General features: G+C 46.1%; 1 protein-coding gene across 1 annotated transcript in view; it reads left to right on the top strand.

Moving 5' to 3' along the window:
• Positions 1-12,973, top strand: part of LOC144142984 (lipase member J-like) — a 26,300-nt gene extending 13,327 nt beyond the window's left edge. The window contains exons 5-10 of the mRNA XM_077674810.1: positions 1-56; positions 2,677-2,680; positions 5,452-5,813; positions 7,393-7,464; positions 10,915-10,983; positions 12,684-12,973. The exon at positions 1-56 is cut by the window's left edge and continues 40 nt beyond it. Coding sequence (XP_077530936.1) covers positions 1-56; positions 2,677-2,680; positions 5,452-5,813; positions 7,393-7,464; positions 10,915-10,983; positions 12,684-12,935 — 815 coding nt within the window. The 3' untranslated portion in view covers positions 12,936-12,973. The remainder of the gene's footprint in view (positions 57-2,676; positions 2,681-5,451; positions 5,814-7,392; positions 7,465-10,914; positions 10,984-12,683) is intronic.
• Positions 12,974-21,439: the final 8,466 nt, after the last annotated feature.

Consider the following 21,439-nt stretch of genomic DNA (forward strand, 5'->3'; position numbering starts at 1 on the left):
CGCACAAGGGTCTGGACGTCGTGTACTCCTTTGCCCCGTACGCCCAGAAGTACTTGGTGAGCCTGCCACATAATTCGAAACTGCCAGTGAGCCGCTAGGCGTCTGCAGGGCGCAAGCAACCGCTACGTTGCTTTAAAAAAGGGTCGTTGCAATTTTTTCATCCTAGCTGAATCACGTGCTGACACATGCATGATTTTAATACTAAAGCGTTTTATACCCGGATACGAAGGTTTCACTTACGTCATATCCGTCACAGAAGTGACGCCTGTACAACTAAGCAATTGGCCTGTAAAGGGTGCACCCCTGCACACAGGATCTTCTTGCGGGGAAGCAACCTTGAGTACTTAAGAGAACGTTATACTTGGGGCTGTTCGTTTTCGGGTATTATATTTTAACACGAACGTGTTTTATGTCGGGATACAAAAGGATTTCCCTGACGTCATATCCGTCACGGAAATGATGCCAGCACTCCTTTACCAAAGCGACCCGCCGGCAGGACATCGCTCGCCGATTGCACGCACAGGACGGCGGACGACCAGCAAATCATGCTCAGCTGCAGATTTCGCTGCACATTTCACTTTCTTCTTTTACCGATTCCTATGACATAGGAATCAACCACAGTTTTTTTCGAATCTCCCAGTCCGCAGAAAAAAAAATTTCAGCTGTAAATAAGGTCTGCTTATTTATTTGCCTTATTTGTCCCTTAAGCCGCCGTAGTAACCAAAAGCAGACAAGGAATTCAGAGCCCTTTCACTATTGTAAAGATGGAAAACCAGTAAACCTGTATTGGTGGATGACTATATTGAGTTATGTATGGCGAATTGCTCTAGTGATCGAATAAAGACGCATACCCATAGCTTCTTAATAAATTCTTATTTACAGTAATCGCTCGGGAACGTAAAATCCGCTGAAAATTTGGAGATATGCGGAGTTTTGATTCAAGCTAAATACCGAAAACTTGTGGCCAGGGCACTGAAATAAGATAAAGCTCGTAACAAAAGCTCCACTGCCCAGGGGAGCTTCCGTAATAAACGCAAAATGTCCGCAGCAAAAACGAATTGTTATTATTGCGGAATAAAGCACATCATGATGCTCGCCTTTTTCGCGTTCACATCTGGTCCCACAAAGGCGTTCTCAAGCTGCTTAATGCATCGCATAAATTGTTGGTCGCCACCGCTACATTATACCTTGTTGCGAAGCAGAGGAAGCACGTTTCTTGTTTTGGCCGTAGTAGGCACTTCTCGAGGCTTCACTTCGTCCTCATCATCAGCGGCGTCATCCTCAGCTATCTCAACCATGTAAGCGCCAAACAGCACTCCGGCAACGGAGACATCGGCCTCGTACAGCGCGTACTCCGCGTAAAATTGCCATTCACAACCGCGTTCGGCGCGTAGTGGGAGCTAAGCGTTCGAACGGAGACCTTATCAGCTGTCTATAGGAGGTTTTGCCTAGTGCCCGCTCTGTCAAAATTTCGAGATATCCGCGGTCCCCCGAAAAAAAGTTTCGAGATAAAGGGGGGGGGGTAGGGGGCGGTATTTTTTGCCACCTGCTGTTAAACTGCATATCTATAACTCGTTGTTTATGTCTCAACTAAATTACTGTTTTCTTGTGTGGGGAAGCACAACCAAAACAAACCTAAACCGAATGCAAGTGTTACAAAAAAAAGCAATACGACATATAGCTGGCGTAGAGCAGAATGCACATACAAACTCAATTTGATTTCACTTCACAACCTTTATAACTTCAACCTAGCAAAATCATACAAATCTCACTTACATCATTGTGACACTTTCATAACATCAATCGCGAACCTAACAGCAAAAGCATGCAAATACCCAACGCGTTCACAAGAGATATGGAATGTACCATTTTCGCGTACAGCCTTTGGAAACCAAATGATCCGACACACTTTGCCTTCCTTGTTAAACCTCCTTGTCACCAATAATATTGCCAGTGAGCATGCAAACAGCGTTATAAACAGGAACACACACAGAAACGGCGGTTTTCTCTTTCACGCGAGAGTTGCGGCGCTGTTACATTACCCCAAATCGCAATACTGATGCACCTCGACTGTAAGGGGAAAAAATAGATTACGTGCGTTATCCTGAAATATGAGCTAAACTAAAATTCGTAGTTCTGAAATATTTTTACATTGAGAACATAGGCAATCTGGCGGGGATTTTGAAAATGTTCGTAAATGTGAGAAATTCGTTAACGCGTGGTTCGTAGTAACGAGATCTGACTGTATGACAGGGTCGTCTTAGTGACCAACTTCGGTAAAATGTTTTTCCAGGGTATTACGAGCCGAAGAGCATTTTACGAGCCATTTTCCAATAAGAGCCATTTTCCAATAAGAGCCAAAGAGCATTTTACGCTAGCTCTGCTGCGAGCGCTTCTGCTTCTTTGCCGACGCGATCCGATAGATCCACGTAATTTGGTCAGAACATAGCACAACACAGCGTCGCAGTCAAAGTGTAATAATTATTTTTACAGCGAATCTGTCTTGTGCCAGGTTCTGGAAGCTTTTGCCCTCTGATCCTTTCGAGGTGGCTGACAGCCAGACCACCAAGGGAAGCCGCCATGTGCACTGCACATTGATTTCTCCTGTAGCAGCACTGCCGAAGACGACGAAGAACCACTCTGAGGCTTGCTGCGCGAGCCCCGTGGCGCGTGCAGCCAGGTGCTCCCAGGAACTCCGAGCGTTCGGCCAGGCATAGCTGCCGCTGGCCCGTCAGCTCCTGACTTGTGTTCTAAATATATGTGTGTTTCTGTGGCTCGGCGTTTTCATTGCCTCATGCTGCCACACTCCTATCGGTACAAAATTACGGCCTCGCTACCGTTTCCTCTCTTGCACGTGGGCTGCAAAGATTTACTCGGACGAACAAAAGCAAATGACTTTCCCCAGCTTAGTGAAACGCGGCTTGTTAGTGAAGGGAGCGCGCAATTACAGTTATCAGCAAGATTACAGTGGCTAAATAAGCTACAGTTGAGATTACTGGCACTCCTTTCCGTCATTTTGTAAATGCCGCCGCGAGCAGCTATTGGTCAAATTGCGTCCCGTCACGTGACATTATTTCACCCCTATTCATCCCAAGGCTTCTGAAGTTTTGGTGCCGCCTCCGCCGCATACGCGTAAACTGTGCCAAAACGCACAATTGTGGTGCGCTGCGGTTCGAGTTGTAGTTTTAGTGAAGGACTTTATGTACCGACGAAGTGGATGTTGTTCCTCAGTCCAGAAGCCCACGTGACGACTTGGTGGTCTCTGCCCTGGAGACCAGCAGTTATTGTGCGTCCAGGTCACTGCTGGTCATTAGGTTCGTCCACAGCTTGGGAAAGGGAGATATTTCTCACACCTATTCCTCCTTTTTTTAAGGCCACGAATCTGAGTGAGTAACGTGATCCTTTGCCACGTATGTCTTGGGAAGGTAATGTTCGTGTGGCGGTAATGCCTCCATGTGTTTTCAAGGACGGCTGTGCTTACGTGTGCCATGAAGACAAAATGACTTGTTCGATTGATTCGAAAACTCCAGCATACTAATCGCGACAGTTGTAACACAAGCGTCAAAATACAGTAAAAGCGCGTTAATTCGGACTCGAATGGGACCATAAAATTGTTCGAATTAAGCGCAGTTCGAATTAGCCGGAGGGCGCTAGAATCAATGGACATCGTGCCACACTGCGCGGGCAGAACACAAACAAGCCACCTCCGGACTTGTCATCGCGAAGAAGGCGCTACTACACGTTTGTGGCAGGTTATCTTTATAAGCGACCCCAAACCATCCACCGCCGGCGGCGTTGGCGTCCGCAGTTCTCCTCTATATTTGAAAAAGAAACAGCATCCGGCGCCAGGTTTCGATCCGAGAACTTTGCGGCCGCAGCGCGACGCTCTACCGACTAGTCCACGGACGCCACGCTGATATCAGTGTGAGTAACGCGCCTTATATCTTTAACGCATTCAAACTGCGTCGTCAGCGGCGTGCGTTGGCGACTCAGCGGCGTTATAGCGGCTTGATAACTGCGTGGTGTACACGTGATACTACAAACCCGATGGAAGAGATGGAAGAGAAGGCGGTGAGGCGGTGGGCTGCGGGGGCCGAGCGCAAGCGCCGCAAGCGGGCCGACAACCGTGCATTCGCACTTTCACATTCTCCCCCTCGGGGAAATGCGGGGGAATTTTTTAAAACAATGTTTGTGGAGGTCTAACAACGAACTAAATTAGCTGATCAGTCAGTTGTACGCCCGGAACAGTCTCTTACATTGCGTTCATCTGAGCAGTGTGCCGTAATGTCGAATTAATCACGCTGTCTGTGCGTGAAAACAAGTTTATTTGCTAAGCAGGGTCGAGGCAATCAAAATCAAAAGTAGTCGGTACTATCCATTTGCTTGCGTTTATTCTGTCACGACTCCATGAGCATCGCTTGGAACTTGTCTAAGAGCTCCAGCGCAGCGTCAGAATTCTCATCTGCTGAGAAATAACGTGCTGCAACATCCAGCCTGGACGCTGATTTGCATGCATATCAAGTAAATTTGGTTCGGCTTGGATTTTCAACCCATTGTAATCACTCTGGCCCGACTTCTCTGCGAGTAGTGATGGAAAGCAGGGGATGCCAGTTAGAATTAACCGTTCCGGATACCGACGCGTTGGAGTTATCGGGGGTTTCCCCCCATTTAAATATACAGGGCTGTGCTGGGACCAGGACGTCAGTTAGAATCGACGGTAAGTTCGAATTAACCGAGCTCGCATTAACGAGCTTTTACCGTATAAGCAAAATTGTAGGGAAGTTGGATGAGAGTGGGGGCACTCGCCAGCAACTTTTTACCCCTGCCTCTTACATGTCACGGAGGCAAATTTACGGTATTGGCGGCCATCGACAAAAGCAACGTACAATACGCAAACGTGATTGTACGACTACTGTGGTGGCACTGCAGGGAGAAAGGGAGGGTCCTTATTATCTTTTATTTGCGGGAAAATGCACAGCGCTTCATTCCTGGTACAGTGGCAACACACCGACAGTTCCTTTTTTTGTTACCCCCCCCCCCCAGCCCCAATGACGTCGCCGCTGACGCTGAGTGGCAAGAAATTTGAAACTTTCGCAATTCATCTGGAATTTTTTCAACAATTTCTTTCAGGGTTGAACTGAAGGTCAGCGACTCATCAAATGTTAATTCTTAAATATAAAGCAAAGATGTAAGTCGTCTTTGTTGTTTTTTCAAACGACAACGGACTCTCAATAATTCACGAAATTTCGATCTTGCTTTCCTGCCGAACTGCATGTCCCTTAATGTACGAAGAAAAAGCGCCTGGAGTGCTGAATTTGGGCACAGGCTACCGAACTTCAGGTGGTATAGTTTAGAGTCCGTTTCATGGGTTATGGGTGTAAACGGTGAAATTGAAAAGTGTTTGCTGGGTATGCGACAGCCACGAACGAGATCATTTTTTTAAACCTTAAGATCTGTCAAAATGTAGTTACAATAGAGAAACACTTGGTGACATCTCAGCACGCAAGTATGATTTAAACCTTACAAAACATCCAACAACTTGTATAGAACCTTTGATCACAAGTACAGCCAACGGCTTTTGCGAAGCACCGACGGCGTCCCTCAAGGTCCCAATGTGTTTCCAATGCTTTTCACGCGGCCGCGCTCCCGTGCTTGCATTGCAGAGTGGACCGTACGAGAGGTTTCTGAACGAGTTGCTTCCTCGGGGCACGAGTCCGGAGGCTGTGCGTGGAGTCTGCGCTCTGCCAGTGAGGACCATCTGCGCAAACCTCGCCAACACCTTCTTCAACACCGGCACAAAGTACATGAACAAAGTGAGTACTTTCGCTGGTACAGACAATAGCAATTTTCACCCAGGCGCGCTACGAGTTGAAATGGTGATCTGATGCCGCAGAAGGAGTTTTCTGTACACTTTGGGTGCTCTTAGTGCAAAATTTAATTAACTTCAAAACAATTGCGTGAGCGCCTGGGTATAACGCGAATGCACAATATGTAGCAGAACATTACCGACCATCATGATGTTGCATGTCGAAGCTGCATGACGAGAACAATAACACATGCTCTGTGTCCCCGCAAGCTGTGCAAGCAGGGCAAAAAGGAACTTTCTGGAAGGTAAAAAGAAGCCAATTTGTGACTATCCTGTTAGCCATGACATGGTGTGGGAAGCATTAATCGTGTTTCTACATGAGATTCACGACCTCCGGATTCTGTATTTTGTACTGGTAAACGGGGTGTGCAGATTTGTAGATTTGCTCGGATCAATCCAGGGTGATGAGCGCCAGTTCCTCGCCCCTGAGCGGACAATAGCTGCGGAATTAAGTTTCGAAAATATCACTGTAGAGTGGAAGTTTTAGCGAGATGCTGATTAGGTGTCGACCTGACTGCAGAATGCAAAAGGTGAGGACTGAATGAAGGGCGTAAGAAGCGCTGATTCCAACAAATGGTGTCTTTTGTTTGCGAGTCGTGGGCTGTTCTAAGCACTTCGTGAGCTGCTCCCACAAAGCAAATTCTCAGAGCGAAAAAAATGCGTCCTGGGTAGACCAAAATGGAAACAAAGGACCAAATGCAAACATTAAGCTTTACCGGTAAAGTCACCTTTGATATTTATTTAGGACACGAACAGAAACCTTAAAAGTCGTATGACGTGGTACTTTACACTCTTTTGTTATCCCCTATATAATCGAGGCCAGAAACTCAACTTCGTTCTTGGTGAGATCAATAGACGTCGTTCTGATGTAAGCGTCCCTACGCCATGCACAAGTTCGGTGTTTTTGATTTCGTCAACAAAGCTTAACTGAAGTCAGCACTGATATTGTCTTCTCCCTTCTGGCCTCACTCTTTGCGTTGGGAAATCATGTCGACGATGCCGGGGGCGTTGCTCCGACGGCACAGGAGTAGCAGGTTGGCCGCTTAGTCGGCGGGAAAGTTTCAAGCCACAACAGAACAAGCTAGAAGCTGTTGGATCGTGACAGCGTAACACCTGTTGAAAGCCTCCGGGCGAAGATTGGTAATTTCCTGTGCAAGCCGGTCACGTGGAATCGGAGAGCGCGGGTCGGGGTAAAAACGACGCACGCGTGGAGTCTTCGTGTCAGGATGTGCTGCTCTGCTGCGCTTATTGATCCCCATACTCCGTGACCGTAGGGAACGCTTCACAGACAACGGGTGGCAGTTACGGTCTTTGGTGTGCATTTAAACAGGGCTGAATATCGCTATGAAAAACGATTCCTCTTTGTTAGAGCTATCCGTGCAATCGTACAATTAGTATTTCAGTGGTCCAGGATGTGTGAGAGCTACCATTATCAGAGTAGTTGAAGAAGAACTGATGACATTATGCAGCTGTCGTTGCCTTGCAGTTAACGCAGCTGTTACTTTATACCTTTGGATATTTTTCAGACCAGAATTCCCGTGTACCTCTGCTACTTGCCGGGAGGGACGTCGTCGAAGAACATCATTCACTACGCTCAAGTCAGTGCTTCTCCCGCATTTATCAGATAAAACGGCACTTCTTGCACTTGTGCAAATCTGCAGTATACCAGTGCAGTCTGCAGTCTGCAACAGTGCAGTCTGCAACAGTGCGTATCAACTGCAGTGCCCGTCATGGGGATTTTTTACAACGATGTTGTCAGTGCTACTTTCGCTCGAATCTTTCGTGAGGTCGTGATCCGCCAACAGAATACGTTTGGCGGCAACGCCAACATTTTTGCGAAAGCTCTGTACCTAATGTAGGTATCTTCGAAAGCAAAAACCATAGTTCATTTGAACGCTGAAACGACTCCAGCGTTGCGGTTAGTCCCCTCGTTTTATAGTTATAGTAAACCTAATTACAATAAAATCACTTAACTAGCAACCTGGGTTTATTCGGAGCGCTTCATGTCCGCACTGCAGTACACCGAGAATAACTAATGCCCGCATTTAGCAAAGTATCGCTTATACCGAAGTAATTTTCTCCCTTGAGGACTTGAGGGATGGTGTTATGAACGGTTCGGAATTTTTGTCTGCTGGGAATCCATGGGCATCTACGGGAGAAGTATGGTTCGAGAGACGGCTGTAACTGGTGTTCTACCAGAATTATCCCTAAAACAATTCTAACGATGTCTGACTGCTCGCACGAATCTGTAACCGTCGGTGAGCTTTGTCTTAGTCAGTATTGAGGATGATTACCAGACACGGGTTCCTTACAAATATCGTAAAGCGTCCTTTCCCGGCAGCATCGCAAGGTTAAACCGCCATGAAGCAGATTGCGACAGTCCCTTGTTGATGATAAGATAAACTGCCGTTCTAACAAAATTTATGAAGCCAGTAAAGTTTAAGAATTTCAACAGCTCCATGCTTGTCTGCCAGAATAAAACTGCAGCCCCTAAAAATGTCATTTGGCTAATTAACTCAAAAGCATGCCAAATTACGAATTATAAACTATCGTGCTTCGTTTCTCGCACCTTATTTGGTCACGCACTCGTTTGAACAGCGCCCTGGTCAAGACGAGCGTAAAAGGAATACAAAAAACCTTCCATCTCAATGAATGACTTATTAAAAATCAACAATTAAGAACGGGCTCTTCAACTTCGCTGGTCAATCGTGTCATCAGCAAATGACTGTACCTAGGTTTTTCGTTCCCTAAACAGTGCCCACGAGAGAGAGAGAGAATAAACATTTAATAGAGCAAACGGTTGTGGTTGAGCCATCACTCGGTGGGGTGGGTTCGACTCAGACCAGATACACTTGGGCCTTGTCTGCAGGCCTGGCACGGGTGACCAGAAAGGTGACCAGAAAGAAAGAAAGAAAGAAAGCGTGACGGGAGCTGGTCAGCAGGCCATTCCACTGCTCTGGGGAAGGTCTGAGATTGGGGGTAAGCGATGGGGTGTTTTGACAGGCCCACACCATGTGGTAGGTAGTATTAAGAGAGGGGCAGATGTGACAGGTGAGGGTGTATTGGGTAGGGGAGATAGCGTGGAGGATGTGTGCGTTGTAGTAGGTGTTTGTTTGTAATCGACGCCAGAGGCCCACACCATGTGGTAGGTAGTATTAAGAGAGGGTCAGAAGTGACAGGTGAGGGTGTATTGGGTAGGGGACATAGCGTGGAGAATGTGTGCGTTGTAGTAGGTGTTTGTTTGTAATCGACGCCAGATGATTGCTTCCTCTTTCGTTAGTTGAGGCTGAGGTTGAGGCAAAGTGAGGTGAAGGTTGCGATAATGGTGCAGGATGTCGTGGTAGCGTGATGGAACAGCGGGAGGTGGAGGAGGCTGGACCGTGGGTTATGTTCCTGAGAGAAATGTCCGGTGTGGAAGGGCGCGGGCAGCGGCGTGAGCCGCCTCATTTCCCTCGAGGGACGAGTGGCCAGGGGTCCAGACGATGTGCAGCTCGGGGAGGGGATTGATCGATGCGAGTATGCGTAATGCGGGAAGTAAGATGCGTCCGCGTTGTATGTTACGGCAGGCTTGCTGGGAATCTGTGCCAATGAAATACAGTAAAACCGACCAGAGCGAGAGAGAGAGAGAGAAGAAACATTTATTAGAGCAGACGGTGGTGGTTGAGCCGTCACTCGGTGGGGTGGGTTCACCTCAGGCGAGAAATGACTCTTGACCTCTCCCTGCAGCCTTCGTCGAGTAGGACATTAAAATCTTCCAACATGAGTGGGGATGCCAGCAAGCAAATAAGCAAAGCAACAAGTAAATAAAAATTCGAGAAAGCTGGCATTTTGTGGGCGGTGCGGAGAGACTTTCTTTATTATTAATGGCCAATTCCCCGCGCTGGTATGTGCCACATGTTGGGGCGAAACAGTGTCCTTATTTTTTCCCGCCAAACTTCCGGGAGGCGCGATTTACAAACCTATCCGCCTAGACGCACCCCCACATGTGCAATCTAGTGATTGACTTAAAACACTCTTTCTATATTATTAAGAAACTGGTCTCAGTAGTTTAAGGGTAGAGTTGCGGGTTTTCACGCAATCGGCCTAGCTTTGAGCGCCATTGGCGCTCGTTTTTTCATAAGACCGACCTTTTCTGATTGATTAATCGCTGAGGCGCGCCGTAGTGGAGGGCCCCGGAGCAATTTTAACCACCTGGGGATCTTCACCGTGCGCCGAAATCTCGAACACACGGGCGTTTTCGCTTTTCCGCCTCCATCAGAAAAGCGGCCGCCGCGGCCGGGAATCGAACCCGAGTCCTTGAGCTCAGCAGCAAAAGACTGATCTTTTTACTACGAAGCAATATATGTCTAGCCATGTCTAGCCATGTGTAGCCACAATACGTGTTCAAAGCCAGTAGTGATATTGAAATGAGGGGATCCACCTTTCGATATATACATCGTGTAAACGGAAAAATTTTCAAAGGAGAAAAGGATAAATGCTCTAGACCTTTGCGGCTCGCATTTCGTGATTTGTTGTCAGCCGTTGTCCGGAATTGGATACTAACGTCTTAAAAAATCTAAGCCAACTAAATAGTTTATTGAAGTTAATGAGGCCAAATCCCAATTAAGTATCCTTTATGGCCCATGCAGCACCTAAAGCTGCAAAATGGTGGAAGGGGCAGCCACCTCAGCCACTGAATTGTGCCTGTGGCAGCGACAGTGCGGCCAGTCAAAAATGTTGCATTTCCGTCAAAAAATCAGGCGAATGAGCCTCATCAAACCGAAGAATTGGCGATGAAGGCCTTAATGGTTTTTACACTTTACTCCTGGCCCTTCTCCATCGTCAAGAGTCATTGGTCATTTCATTGTACCCGATTCCAAGAGCTTTGAGTAATTAAAAATCAACCGTCCGTGGAGTCACGCTGATATTTACGGCCACGTAAATTGATGACGATGCTATGATCAATGCCCCGAAACCTGCATTTGAGCTGTCGAAATGCTAAAAAACAGTTTGAATATATTTCCTTTAAAACACTGTGATATACAATGTATAATTTTTTTATAATGCAGCTGGTGACATCCAAGAGAGCACAAGCCTTCGATTACGGGCCCGAAAGGAACATGGTTATCTACGGCCAGGTAAGAAGGACTTTTTTCTATCTGCTTCACAGCTTTCTTCTTTGCTTTCGTAAGTTCTGGGGATAAACACTGTGCCAGAACCAGAAAATAAAATAAAAGCGGTATAAAAATATCAGTGAACAATGTTTTGCTGATGCGCACTGAGCACGGCTAAGTGGGTAAGCGCCAAAAGGAATTCAGGTGGTTTCTGCAGCTGATTAGGGGCGGAGGCTAAGCCCCTTCAGGTTTTATCAAACATCGGTATTGAAGGTGCGCAGAGAGCAATAAACTTTAGGGCCCTGCGCCGGTACCCGCACATTCATGAGAGAGAGAGAGAGAGAGAGAGAGAGAGAGAGAGAGAGAGAGAGAGAGAGAGAGAGAGAGAGAGAGAGAGAGAGAGAGAGAGAGAGAGAGAGAGAGAGAGAGAGAGAGAGAGAGAGAGAGAGAGAGAGAGAGAGAGAGAGAACAGACTTCATTGTTATCCCTTTTAAGACGAATGCACCGTGCGGAAATATCCGGTATCTTCGTCACATCAGACGGCGGTCGGGAACCCGTGGTCCATGGCGGCATCCTCTGCCAGTTGGATGACAGCAGCTTGTATCTCGGGAAGAGAGCAAAAACCTGTGAAAGCGCTTGCGAATTTTTCGCCACGGCTGTAATTTGCCGAGACCCTGGCCCACGTCGATCATCGTATAATTTAGCAACGCCAGTTTTCCGCTGGCCATGTTACTGGAATACGCTTTCTAGATTAGCAAGCTTCATGCTGATGCGACGCTTGTCAGTATGACATCACAGTCTCTCAGAGCTCTGATGGCGTCAAGTGGTCGATGGCGAATGTGTTCGGGCACGGGAACCCTTACAACGACCATGCACTTTTGTTAACACAACGCGTCGTGTGTTTACCATGTTTGAGTATAGCCGCGCTCAATGTAACCTGCAGCGCGGAGTAGTGTTCAGGAGGTGATATCATAAAAAAAATTATCTCAGACATAAAGTCATTATGAAGTTTAATGCAATGTGCTCTTCGTTATTAAGCACCTCGTACCAAACGTAGATAGTCTAGAGCTATAAACAGTAGGAGATGTTTTAGGTCATAGTGAGCACAACTATACTTGGAAAGCTGCGGTCCAACAATCGGAATACAGTCAGTATCGGAATTTCTCGCGCGCAACAATTTTTTACAAGAGCGCCAATGAGGCATGAGGGAAACCACTTCAACAAACAGAAGGAAATTGGCCATCCCGCTGAAATATATTTGTGTGCATTTCTTACCCGTTCTCGCCCGACCACTCACCCTTAGTACGCGTTCAGTTCTTGTTTCATGAGTCGTAATCATCGGCAAGTGTTTCACTCGCGCATAATGACATTCGTCTAAAACCTATTTCAGTAAGAGGAGGGTTCAAAAATTGATTAATTGTTTTTTCGCCGAATTTTTAAATTCTGTCCTTTTCTAAGCAAATTTTCACGTACTTTTGTGTCTATTATATAGGTCTTCCGCTGCCCATGGCACCTTAAACATCCCATATTCTCCTTACTTCCTAAGTGTTTAATTGCAATTGTTATATTCAATTAATTTTCATTTTGTACCTTTGCAGGTGGACTATTACGAATAAAGGTGAACAGTGCAATGTTTTTGTCGCCGTTCAAATGCCAGTGGTTCGCAGACAACGATACAATCAAACAACATGCCTTCTTTTTTTTCCTTTCTGCTTTGCACCCAGGTGGGTCCCCACTTGTACAATATAGGCAAGTTGAAAACCAACGTCGGAATCTTTTGGGCCCAAGGAGACCAGCTTGTGCCGCCGGACAATGTGCGCATGCTCTTGCGTGAGCTGGGACAGAACGTCAAGCTCAATTACTTCGTCGACGATCCAGCCTACACGCATACAGATTTCATCACAGCAATCAACAACCAACAAGTCCTATTTCCGGTTCTACTTCCTTTCTTGGACCGATATGCGACTCGCCCTTGACTCGTTAAAAGGGCTCGTGAAAAGGGCAATGAAGACAAAAATGCACCCTCTTTTAATTTGAAAAGAAAAAAAAAAACTAGCCTTTGGTGACTCAACGATCTCTATTCCAAACCGCGAAAGACGGTTATTTAGGCGAAAAAAGAAATCCGGGCATCTTCGAAATTGATTGATTGTAGGGTTTAACGCGTCGACGCAGACAGGCGATGAGAACTCGCCGTAGTGGAGGGCTCCGGATTAATTTTGACCACCTGAGGATCTTTAACGTGCGCCGAAATCTCGAACACACGGGCGTTTTTTTTTTTACCTTCGCAATTGAGATGGGAAGACTGAGGGAACATCGGAGCTGGTGTTCTTCGGTAGCTTTAACTAGGCTTTTCTTAGGTCTACCCATCTTAACGGTCGATCAGACACTCAATTCCACCGCGCGCACGCCGTCTCTCTCAACTAGGGAAATACTTGCACGTCAGAGCCTACGTCGTAACTAGGCGCAGCCAATCCCCGAAGTGCACCTCCCCACCCGAACATTGCACCATGACGCGCCCTCCCCACACCTCCTCGCCGCTTTCCCTCCCACTTCTTGGACTAGCATTTTTCTCCTCTACACTTTGCTGCGCCAAGTTTTGAGCGACGCCCGGCACGGATGGAACAAAAGCTTACACAGCTCCTCTGTTGAAAGCGCTAGGAATATTGAAAACTGTTCAAATTTCGCGCAACACGAAATCAGCAGTGAACCAATAGAGAGAACAATGGGCCTCCTCGATTATCAGTACCGAACTGTCCACGGACTGCCCAAGATGCGATCCGAAGCTCGATTTTCTCATCTATTCATGCGGAGCCTCCAGTCCGAGGGCAGTTCGAGGACTACCCGCGGACTATCCAGGACAGGTTAATGGAGGATGCCCCAAAAAAACGTAGTTATCAGCAGGTCGATTTCCCATTAGAGTCCGATTGATACGATCAAACGGAACTAGAAGTCAGACTACAGTCACACAGTCATGCATAAAAACGCGCCTAAGATGTGGCGTGTGAGTCGCCACTTAAATCAACCAAACTTGCATTTTGTCTTGCCGTACATCTCCCCAGTTTCAAACTTGAAAATAATGAAAGTTCAGAATTCTCAGCATGAGTGAGTACTCTGGAATACTAGAAAATTTCGGACGCCTGACTCCTGCGGAATACCCGTCTAAGCGCATTCCCGAGCCCACCGAACCCCCTTTTCGGAAGCCCGGACATCGGTAGCCTCAAATAAAGTTTTCTCTCTCTTGTATGAGAGTTCATGTGACACCTATTTGGTTTTATCAAAGATGGTTACATCAAGAACTAAGCCCTGGAAATACCAAGAATGAACTCTAAAAATTCCGAGAACGTAGTTAATACGAGCAGTTGTCTGGCGAGAATATCCGAAGTTTGCAGAAGAATAATTACCTGATACCAGAACACAGCATAGAGAAGAAGAGAGAGAATGAACATTATTTATCCTCATCCGTCGTGATTGTGGTCACTCCGGACCATTCAAAGGTGTCTGATGCCCAGAACTCCCTGGTTGTAGCAGGAGGGCCGCGCCTTTTTCCCCAGCCGCAACTGGGGGCAGGGTTCTGAATGGCCATCACCGCGCACTGTGACGGTCATTGTGAAGGAGGTCTGGGGTATTGGGTCATGCCAATATGTGTGGCCTTGTGCTACTGGAGGGGGGGGGGGATATTTTACGCGGGTGTGTGTTGCGGGTAGAGGTGTGAGCGGTTGGAAAAAACAAATTTGAAAAAGAAACAGTTTTTCTTTCGTTTTTTTACCTGGATTAGATAAAAAAATCAGCAGAGCTTCTACGGAGAAATTCGCTGTGATGCAACAAATCTGCAGTGAGCGATGCGCTATCCAAAATCAATGCCTTGACCGTGTAATCGAACGCAGAATGTGAGGGCAGAACTTCGGCTGGGACTTCTGTGATGCAGCATGCAACAGTTGTATTCTTTTCAGTGTTACCGGGGAAATTCGTTGGGAAATCTGAAGGTGAAAGCTAGCATTTATTGAAGACCTCTTCACTGTTGCATCGTGTTTGCGGTGCCGGCACGTTCACCTGTCATGCGGCACGCATCCGGATAATGCTTTTTCAATCCTGGCACGGTACGGGTTAAGTGCTGTAGTTATTGCACTTGGCTGCGGCTTTTGTGACCCGGGTTAAAATCCAATTCGAAGTCCAAATGAGTTCTTATGTATATTTCATTTACTTATTTTCTTTTTACAGTTGTCATAATTTTGTTTAATTCCAGTAGTCGACAGCAACTACGGTAACTTCTACCGCTTGAGACGCCTAAACGTTTGCCCTAAGCAGTACGTCGAGCTTTTGATAGCTCTGTGCAGAATCATCTTGCTTTAATTTTTTTTATTTTTTTCTAAAAAAGCATAAAAACATGTTTTTTTACGCCCCTCAAAATGTTATGAAAACTTACTCCTCTAATTGTGTGGGAAGGAGTTACTGTGGAGTTAACGAAGAACGACTCCTTCCTCTTAGGGGAGTTGCTTAGGGGGGAGGAGAAACAGTTAACCGGCTAGCTTTAAATACTTATGCTATCACCTTTCCCCGTCTTCGTCGGTCTTTTAAAAGGGAAAGAAAAACTTGCAAGGATCGTACAGGCTATTCAGTTGACTCAATGACAGAAAACAATGAAAGAACACGTCATACCACAAAAAAAAGGCATTAGGAGAGAAGTGTAATAAGATTGTCATTCTAGATTGTATATCTTGGCTACGGCACTCGGCTCAGCAAGAACATCGTGGGTTTGCACAGATATAAATCTAAGCCAAAGCATACCACACTTCAAATTGATAGAAACGACCGTTTTAAATAGAAACCAAGTATTTCTTCACATAAACTGGTGTTTGTAATAAATTTTTAAATGTTTAGCATGTCTCAATTATTTATTCTTATTTTCTACCAAACCTCTAAACAGCTTGAACACACGTCTGTTTGTTAGTTTATTGCACCATTAAAAGTTGCTACATAATCATTGTCAGTGCGTCGCTCCTTTGTTTCTGCTTTCCGGAATAAACGATGCAATGAATGGATTGAAGGAGTAAGTTGGTTTCAAGCAGCACAACCTACTTTTGTAGTGAACTGGTAATAATCTGGAAACACTGCCTGGTTCGTGCCTGCTTCCAAATAGCAGGGCATTAGTTCCGCGTGTGCATCATTTTTTTCCAAGCATAAAAATTGTTGAGAAGTACTTGAGCGGGTGCGGGTATCGGGGAGAGAGGGAGAGAAAGAGATAGCCTTTATTGTGGCAGAAAGACTTTAGGTCAAGGGGGGAAGTGGGAGTAGAAGTGGGGTGTTCGTGGCTTGGGATATCCTGAAGGTGTACCTTTGGAACAGAAACAGGTGGGCTCCTTGAGAAGGCTGGAAAGACAGGAAATAACCGTACGAAGTTTTACGTAGACCTACATGGACACGACGGATAACCGCTTGAAATATTTGCAAATGTATTGCAGATCTATTGGTGGTTCTTGCATTCGCGGTAGCTGTTTCCTTCTGGGCGATCTAGGTCCGTACGCCGGGGTGAATGTGGGCCACAAACTGCCACTACTGCCTTCAAGTAAGCGATTTAAAACCAGAGGCAAAGATTGAGGGATAGAACGTACTCGAACGATTTGTAAAGCAATAATTCATAATTAACCGCCACAAAGGCCTTGCTTCAGTTCACATGTACCTTGTCAACTTGTCGGATGAACACAGAATACCTTTGTCTGTGAAAAAACAGAAGGTTTGACTCTACTGACCTTCGGGTATTTTAGATAACGACTCTTCTCACAAAGTACATCACCTTACAAAGACTCTACAAATACTCTTATAAAGACTATGGTGATCTTCGGGTCTGTTTGATAAAGACTTCTCACAAAGTGTATTATCATATCAAAACTTATGAATACTCTTATAAAGACTCTACGCACATTCGGGTCTGTTCGACTGACCTTGTCTGTTTCAGGTTTGACTCTACTGACCTTTTACTGACATATATATAGCGTCGTTCTTGTAAGAATGAATGAATGGATGGACGGAATGACACCAAGAGTGTAAGCGCCGCCCCCAAATTACCAACACGTGCCGATGACGTTCACAAGTAGCCCGCATAGCGCAGGCGCCGGGTGCGGGAGGCCATCTACAAAAGGAGCTGAGCATCACGCGTTCAAGGGGGTCGACGACTGGTCTACGGGCCACGGACGTGAGGGGACGCCAGACCACTGAGTAAACATTTTGCGTTCCTATGCTATATCAGTCTATGCTTACTACACGGTAGCAGCAAGGCCGTAGCAAGCTGCGAGAGGTATCGATGCATGACGTTTTCCAAGACTAAAAAAAGACGCGAAAGAGAAATTAGTCTACAGTTTTCAGACTCTGGCTCTTCCGCAGTTATGAGAAAGGGAGATAACGTTTAATTTTCAGTTTGTTGGTATTATTGTTCATCAAGTGACATATGGGTGACATGACAAAGTGGTGGCGTGAAAAGACGACAGCCGCCTTTCGCGAAGAACCGGGGAATGCAAACGCACGCCACCTTTTCGTGTGAGTTCGCGAATAGCGGAGATGACGCCATCCTCAGTAATGTTAGCCATTTGCAACACGGGCTACGCTGAGGCCGAAAACCCGGCCTACAACCGCTGTCGCAAGCTGTCTGGTACGCCGAAGAAAAATGGTGTGAGAAGAATTCACGCACACTCCCCAGGCCAGAGACAAACGGGTCACCGTCCACAAGGGTTATGGGTTCACATACATGACGTGTGCAAGAACTTATGTACCGCCACAACTCGCGAGAAGAGGAGGCGAGAGACGACTCAGTGTAATGCTTCAAGATCTTTCTGTCCCGAGCGAGCAGCTTTTTCGCTGAAGACTGGCGTTCCTTGATGCTTGCAAGTGAAGACGGATCATTAAGAGTCTTAAGCAAACGCTGCTAATGATGCTTTCTACGAAGCTGGCTCCGCATCTCGTTATTGAACGAGTACGGAAATTAGCAGAGTGTCTTCACTGTTTAGGGATGTGCTGGTTCGTAGTGTTTTGCACGATTTCAGTTAGTTCTTGGATTGGACGTCCAAACAAGGCGCATTGCAAACTGTACCTTCCAGTACGCATTGGTAAGAGACGGGTATAGTGCTTTATAATAGTCGCGAGCAAAATCGTGTCTCTAAGCTTTCGGTCATGCGCCGCGTGTGCATTAAGCGTGACACCAAAAGGTAGCTGCTACGCATTAACATTCACAGTGTGATCGAGAAATTGCTCGACAACAACTGAGCTCGTTTGCGAGGACTGCATCTATAGAACGTTTGCAGTGGTGTTTCGATGCAAAAAAGCGGACAATGGAGGCCGTTAATTGACAAGAAACTACACTAACGAACTGCTTTAGAGTCTCCTATGTTATTTCCGGTTGGATCCCAGCGAGAGACTGCGTCATTTAATTGTCTCGATTTTGTCTCTCCGGTAAACTCTGCAAGGTAAACTCTGATATAGACACGGAATTGTCGGCAGTCGGATGCAAATAGAACAGGTCAATCAGAAAATTTTATTCGCGCGTCTCACTTTCAACTCTATCAATAGGCATTCACTATCCAGCGTGTAATCAAAGCGCCGGACCGCGCAAAAAAAATTACGGAAAGCTATAACTCCGTCGCCATGCTGCATCGTAGTTTATGTAATGGAGAAAAACAGTGTACTTATGCGTCATATGTCTCTACAGAAACAACGAAGTCAAGTAACCGAGTCTCCGTGCGCATCGTAATTAGTCAGGGCGACGTTGTCATAAAAGGTTTTGGGTTTTGTGCGTAACCCACGCACATTACCGATATAAGGCCATGAATGTCGCTTTGCGTTCGCATTAGCGACTCGCACTCGGTGTCCTCTCAGAAGCCCCCCAAAAGAGCAGAAAAAGTATCAAAGTTTGGCCACACAGTGAAAGAATCGCACTGAAACTCATGTCGAAGGAGGCGTACGCGGATTATTTGCGTTTCGTTTGGGTGCTCAATGCGCCATTGTCAGTAACAACCCAGTTAACAAGCTTCCCATTATTGTGAAGCTTGTAAATGATTCCTCCGTCATAGGAATCAGTAAAACACGAAAGTGAAATGTACAGCGAAATCTGCAGCTGAGCATGATTTGCGGGCCGGTGGCTGTCCTGTGGGTGTGCTTGGCGAGCGACGTCCTGCTGGCGGGTCGCTTCGGCAAAGGTGTACTGGTGTCATTTCCGTGACTAATATGACGTCAGTTAAATCTTGGGGTATTGCGGAATAAAACACTTTCGTGTTGAAATATAAAACCCAAAAACAAACAACCCTAAGTATAGCGTACTCGTTAGTACTAAAGGTTGCTTCCCCGCAAGAAGACCCCGTGTGCAGTGGTGCACCCTTTACAGGCCTAGAGCTAAACGGAGAACCTACGGACGTAACTGAGAGCGTTGACAGAAGCCATTTGGGTGGAAACAATGGAGCAAACAATTCTGTAAAAGACAAACACAGACCCCGTAAGCGGAAAGGAAAAAACAAATGCAATAAATATTTAATCAGCTACATAAATATGCAGGGAGGCAGAAAGCCAGATAAGTGGGTGGAAATTTAAAAGCAACTTGAACGGGAAGGAATAGACGTGTACGCTTTAGCCGAGACTCACCTCCGGGACCTAGAAGCCCCACCTATCATAGACAATTATGTCTGGGAAGGTTGCAACAGGACCACAGGAATGAAGAAAGGGGGAGGTGTTGGCATGCTCATTAAACAAGGGACCGACTGGCAGAGAGTGCATGAAAGGTGTAAAGAGCATCTATGGGTTAGAGGCACCATAGAGGGGAAAAATACATGGTTAGGAGTGGTGTATCTGTGGACCGGAAGTAGTGCTAGGGAGGAAAATGAGGAAATGGTAAACTGTTTGAGAAGAGATATAAACGAGTTCAAAGATTCGGGCGAAATAATCATAGTTGGAGATATGAATGCCCATATAGAAGGTTTGGATGGATACACAGACCACAACGGTTCTCTAGTGATAGATCTATGCCAGGAAAACCGGCTTGTAATAGTAAACACGGAAAGCAAGTGTGACGGACAAATAACGTGGGAAAGCGGTAACAGACAGTCCAGCATAGACTACAGTTTAGTATCCGAGACAGTATACGGAAGGCTGCGGGAAATGAGGATAGATGAAAATGGAACAGACAGCTTAGGAAGCGACCACAAGCGGTTTAGCTTGCACTTTGGAGGCGCAACCCGGACAAATGCAGAAATAGGTACAACAGGAGGAAATAATTTGAATAATGAGCAGTTAAAGATCATCGCTGATAGATTGGAAGATGAAATCAATAAATACCCAGGCAAAAATTGGGATTACGACGAAATGATTGCGTTGATAAAGGGTAAGATGAATGAAGCAAAGGAACGAAACCGATGGAAAGGGAAGAGAAAGCCGAGAAGCTGGTGGAATAAGGAAATAAAAGAGGCTATTGACCAGCGAAGAAAGGCGTCGAGAGAACATAGAGAAGCAAAAAGAACTGGTATGGAACCGGAGGTAGTGAAGGAAAAGTGGGAGGTCTACTGTGGGAAAAAACTAGAAGTGCAGAAAATGGTGCAAGCAAAGATCAAGCAGAAAAGCGAACAATGGATGGCAGAAATACAGAAGAAGGACAAAAGCGCATCCAAGAAGTTTTGGAACCATGTAAAATCACTAAGCTCAAAAAACGATAACCATCAAAAATTCCTGATTGATGAGGAGGGGGAACATTTAGAAGGAGAGCACGCGTTGGCGCGTATTCATCGAGTGATTAGTGAGAAGTTTAGGACAATAGTGGTAGGGAAACCTGCACCGATAACATCAGCGCCACAAAAGATTGCGGAAAGGGAAATAAGTTTGAGCAACCTTGATTGGAAAAAAGCAGAGCAAAAGGTTTCCCCCCAGACAGCAGTGGGCCCGGACGGAATACCAATGCAACTGATAAACCTACTTGGACCTAAAATAAGGAATCGTTTATGAGGGCAATAGATAAGGTGATAGAAACCAAACAAATACCAGAAGACTGGTTGGAAAGTAGGATGAATTTAATATATAAAGGCAGAGGAGACAAAGCCAGTATTGATTCATACAGACCACTCACAGTAACGTCAGTGGTGTATAGATTCGTAATGCAGGCGATAAAATCATAAATTCAAGCATGGATGGAAGAAAATGAAATACTTGGGGAACTGCAGAATGGATTTAGACAAGACAGGCGACTGGACGACAATCTGTTCGTGATAACGCAATGCATTGAAATTGCGAAAGCACAGAAGAGACCACTATGGATTACGTTCATGGACATTAAAGGGGCATATGACAACGTAAACAGAGAACGACTGTGGAGAATGCTGAAACTCCAGGGATTAGATGACGAGTTAGTACAGTTCCTTATAGCAATCTATAAAGACAATAGAGTGCACCTTACTTGGGAAGGACAGAAATGCGCCCAGCAGGTCAACATCCGTCGGGGACTGAAACAGGGATG

The sequence above is a fragment of the Haemaphysalis longicornis genome, unplaced genomic scaffold (genome assembly GCF_048455015.1).
Source record: "Haemaphysalis longicornis isolate Haplotype H1 unplaced genomic scaffold, Haemaphysalis longicornis Haplotype H1 scaffold_6, whole genome shotgun sequence".
Lineage (NCBI taxonomy): Eukaryota > Metazoa > Arthropoda > Arachnida > Ixodida > Ixodidae > Haemaphysalis > Haemaphysalis longicornis.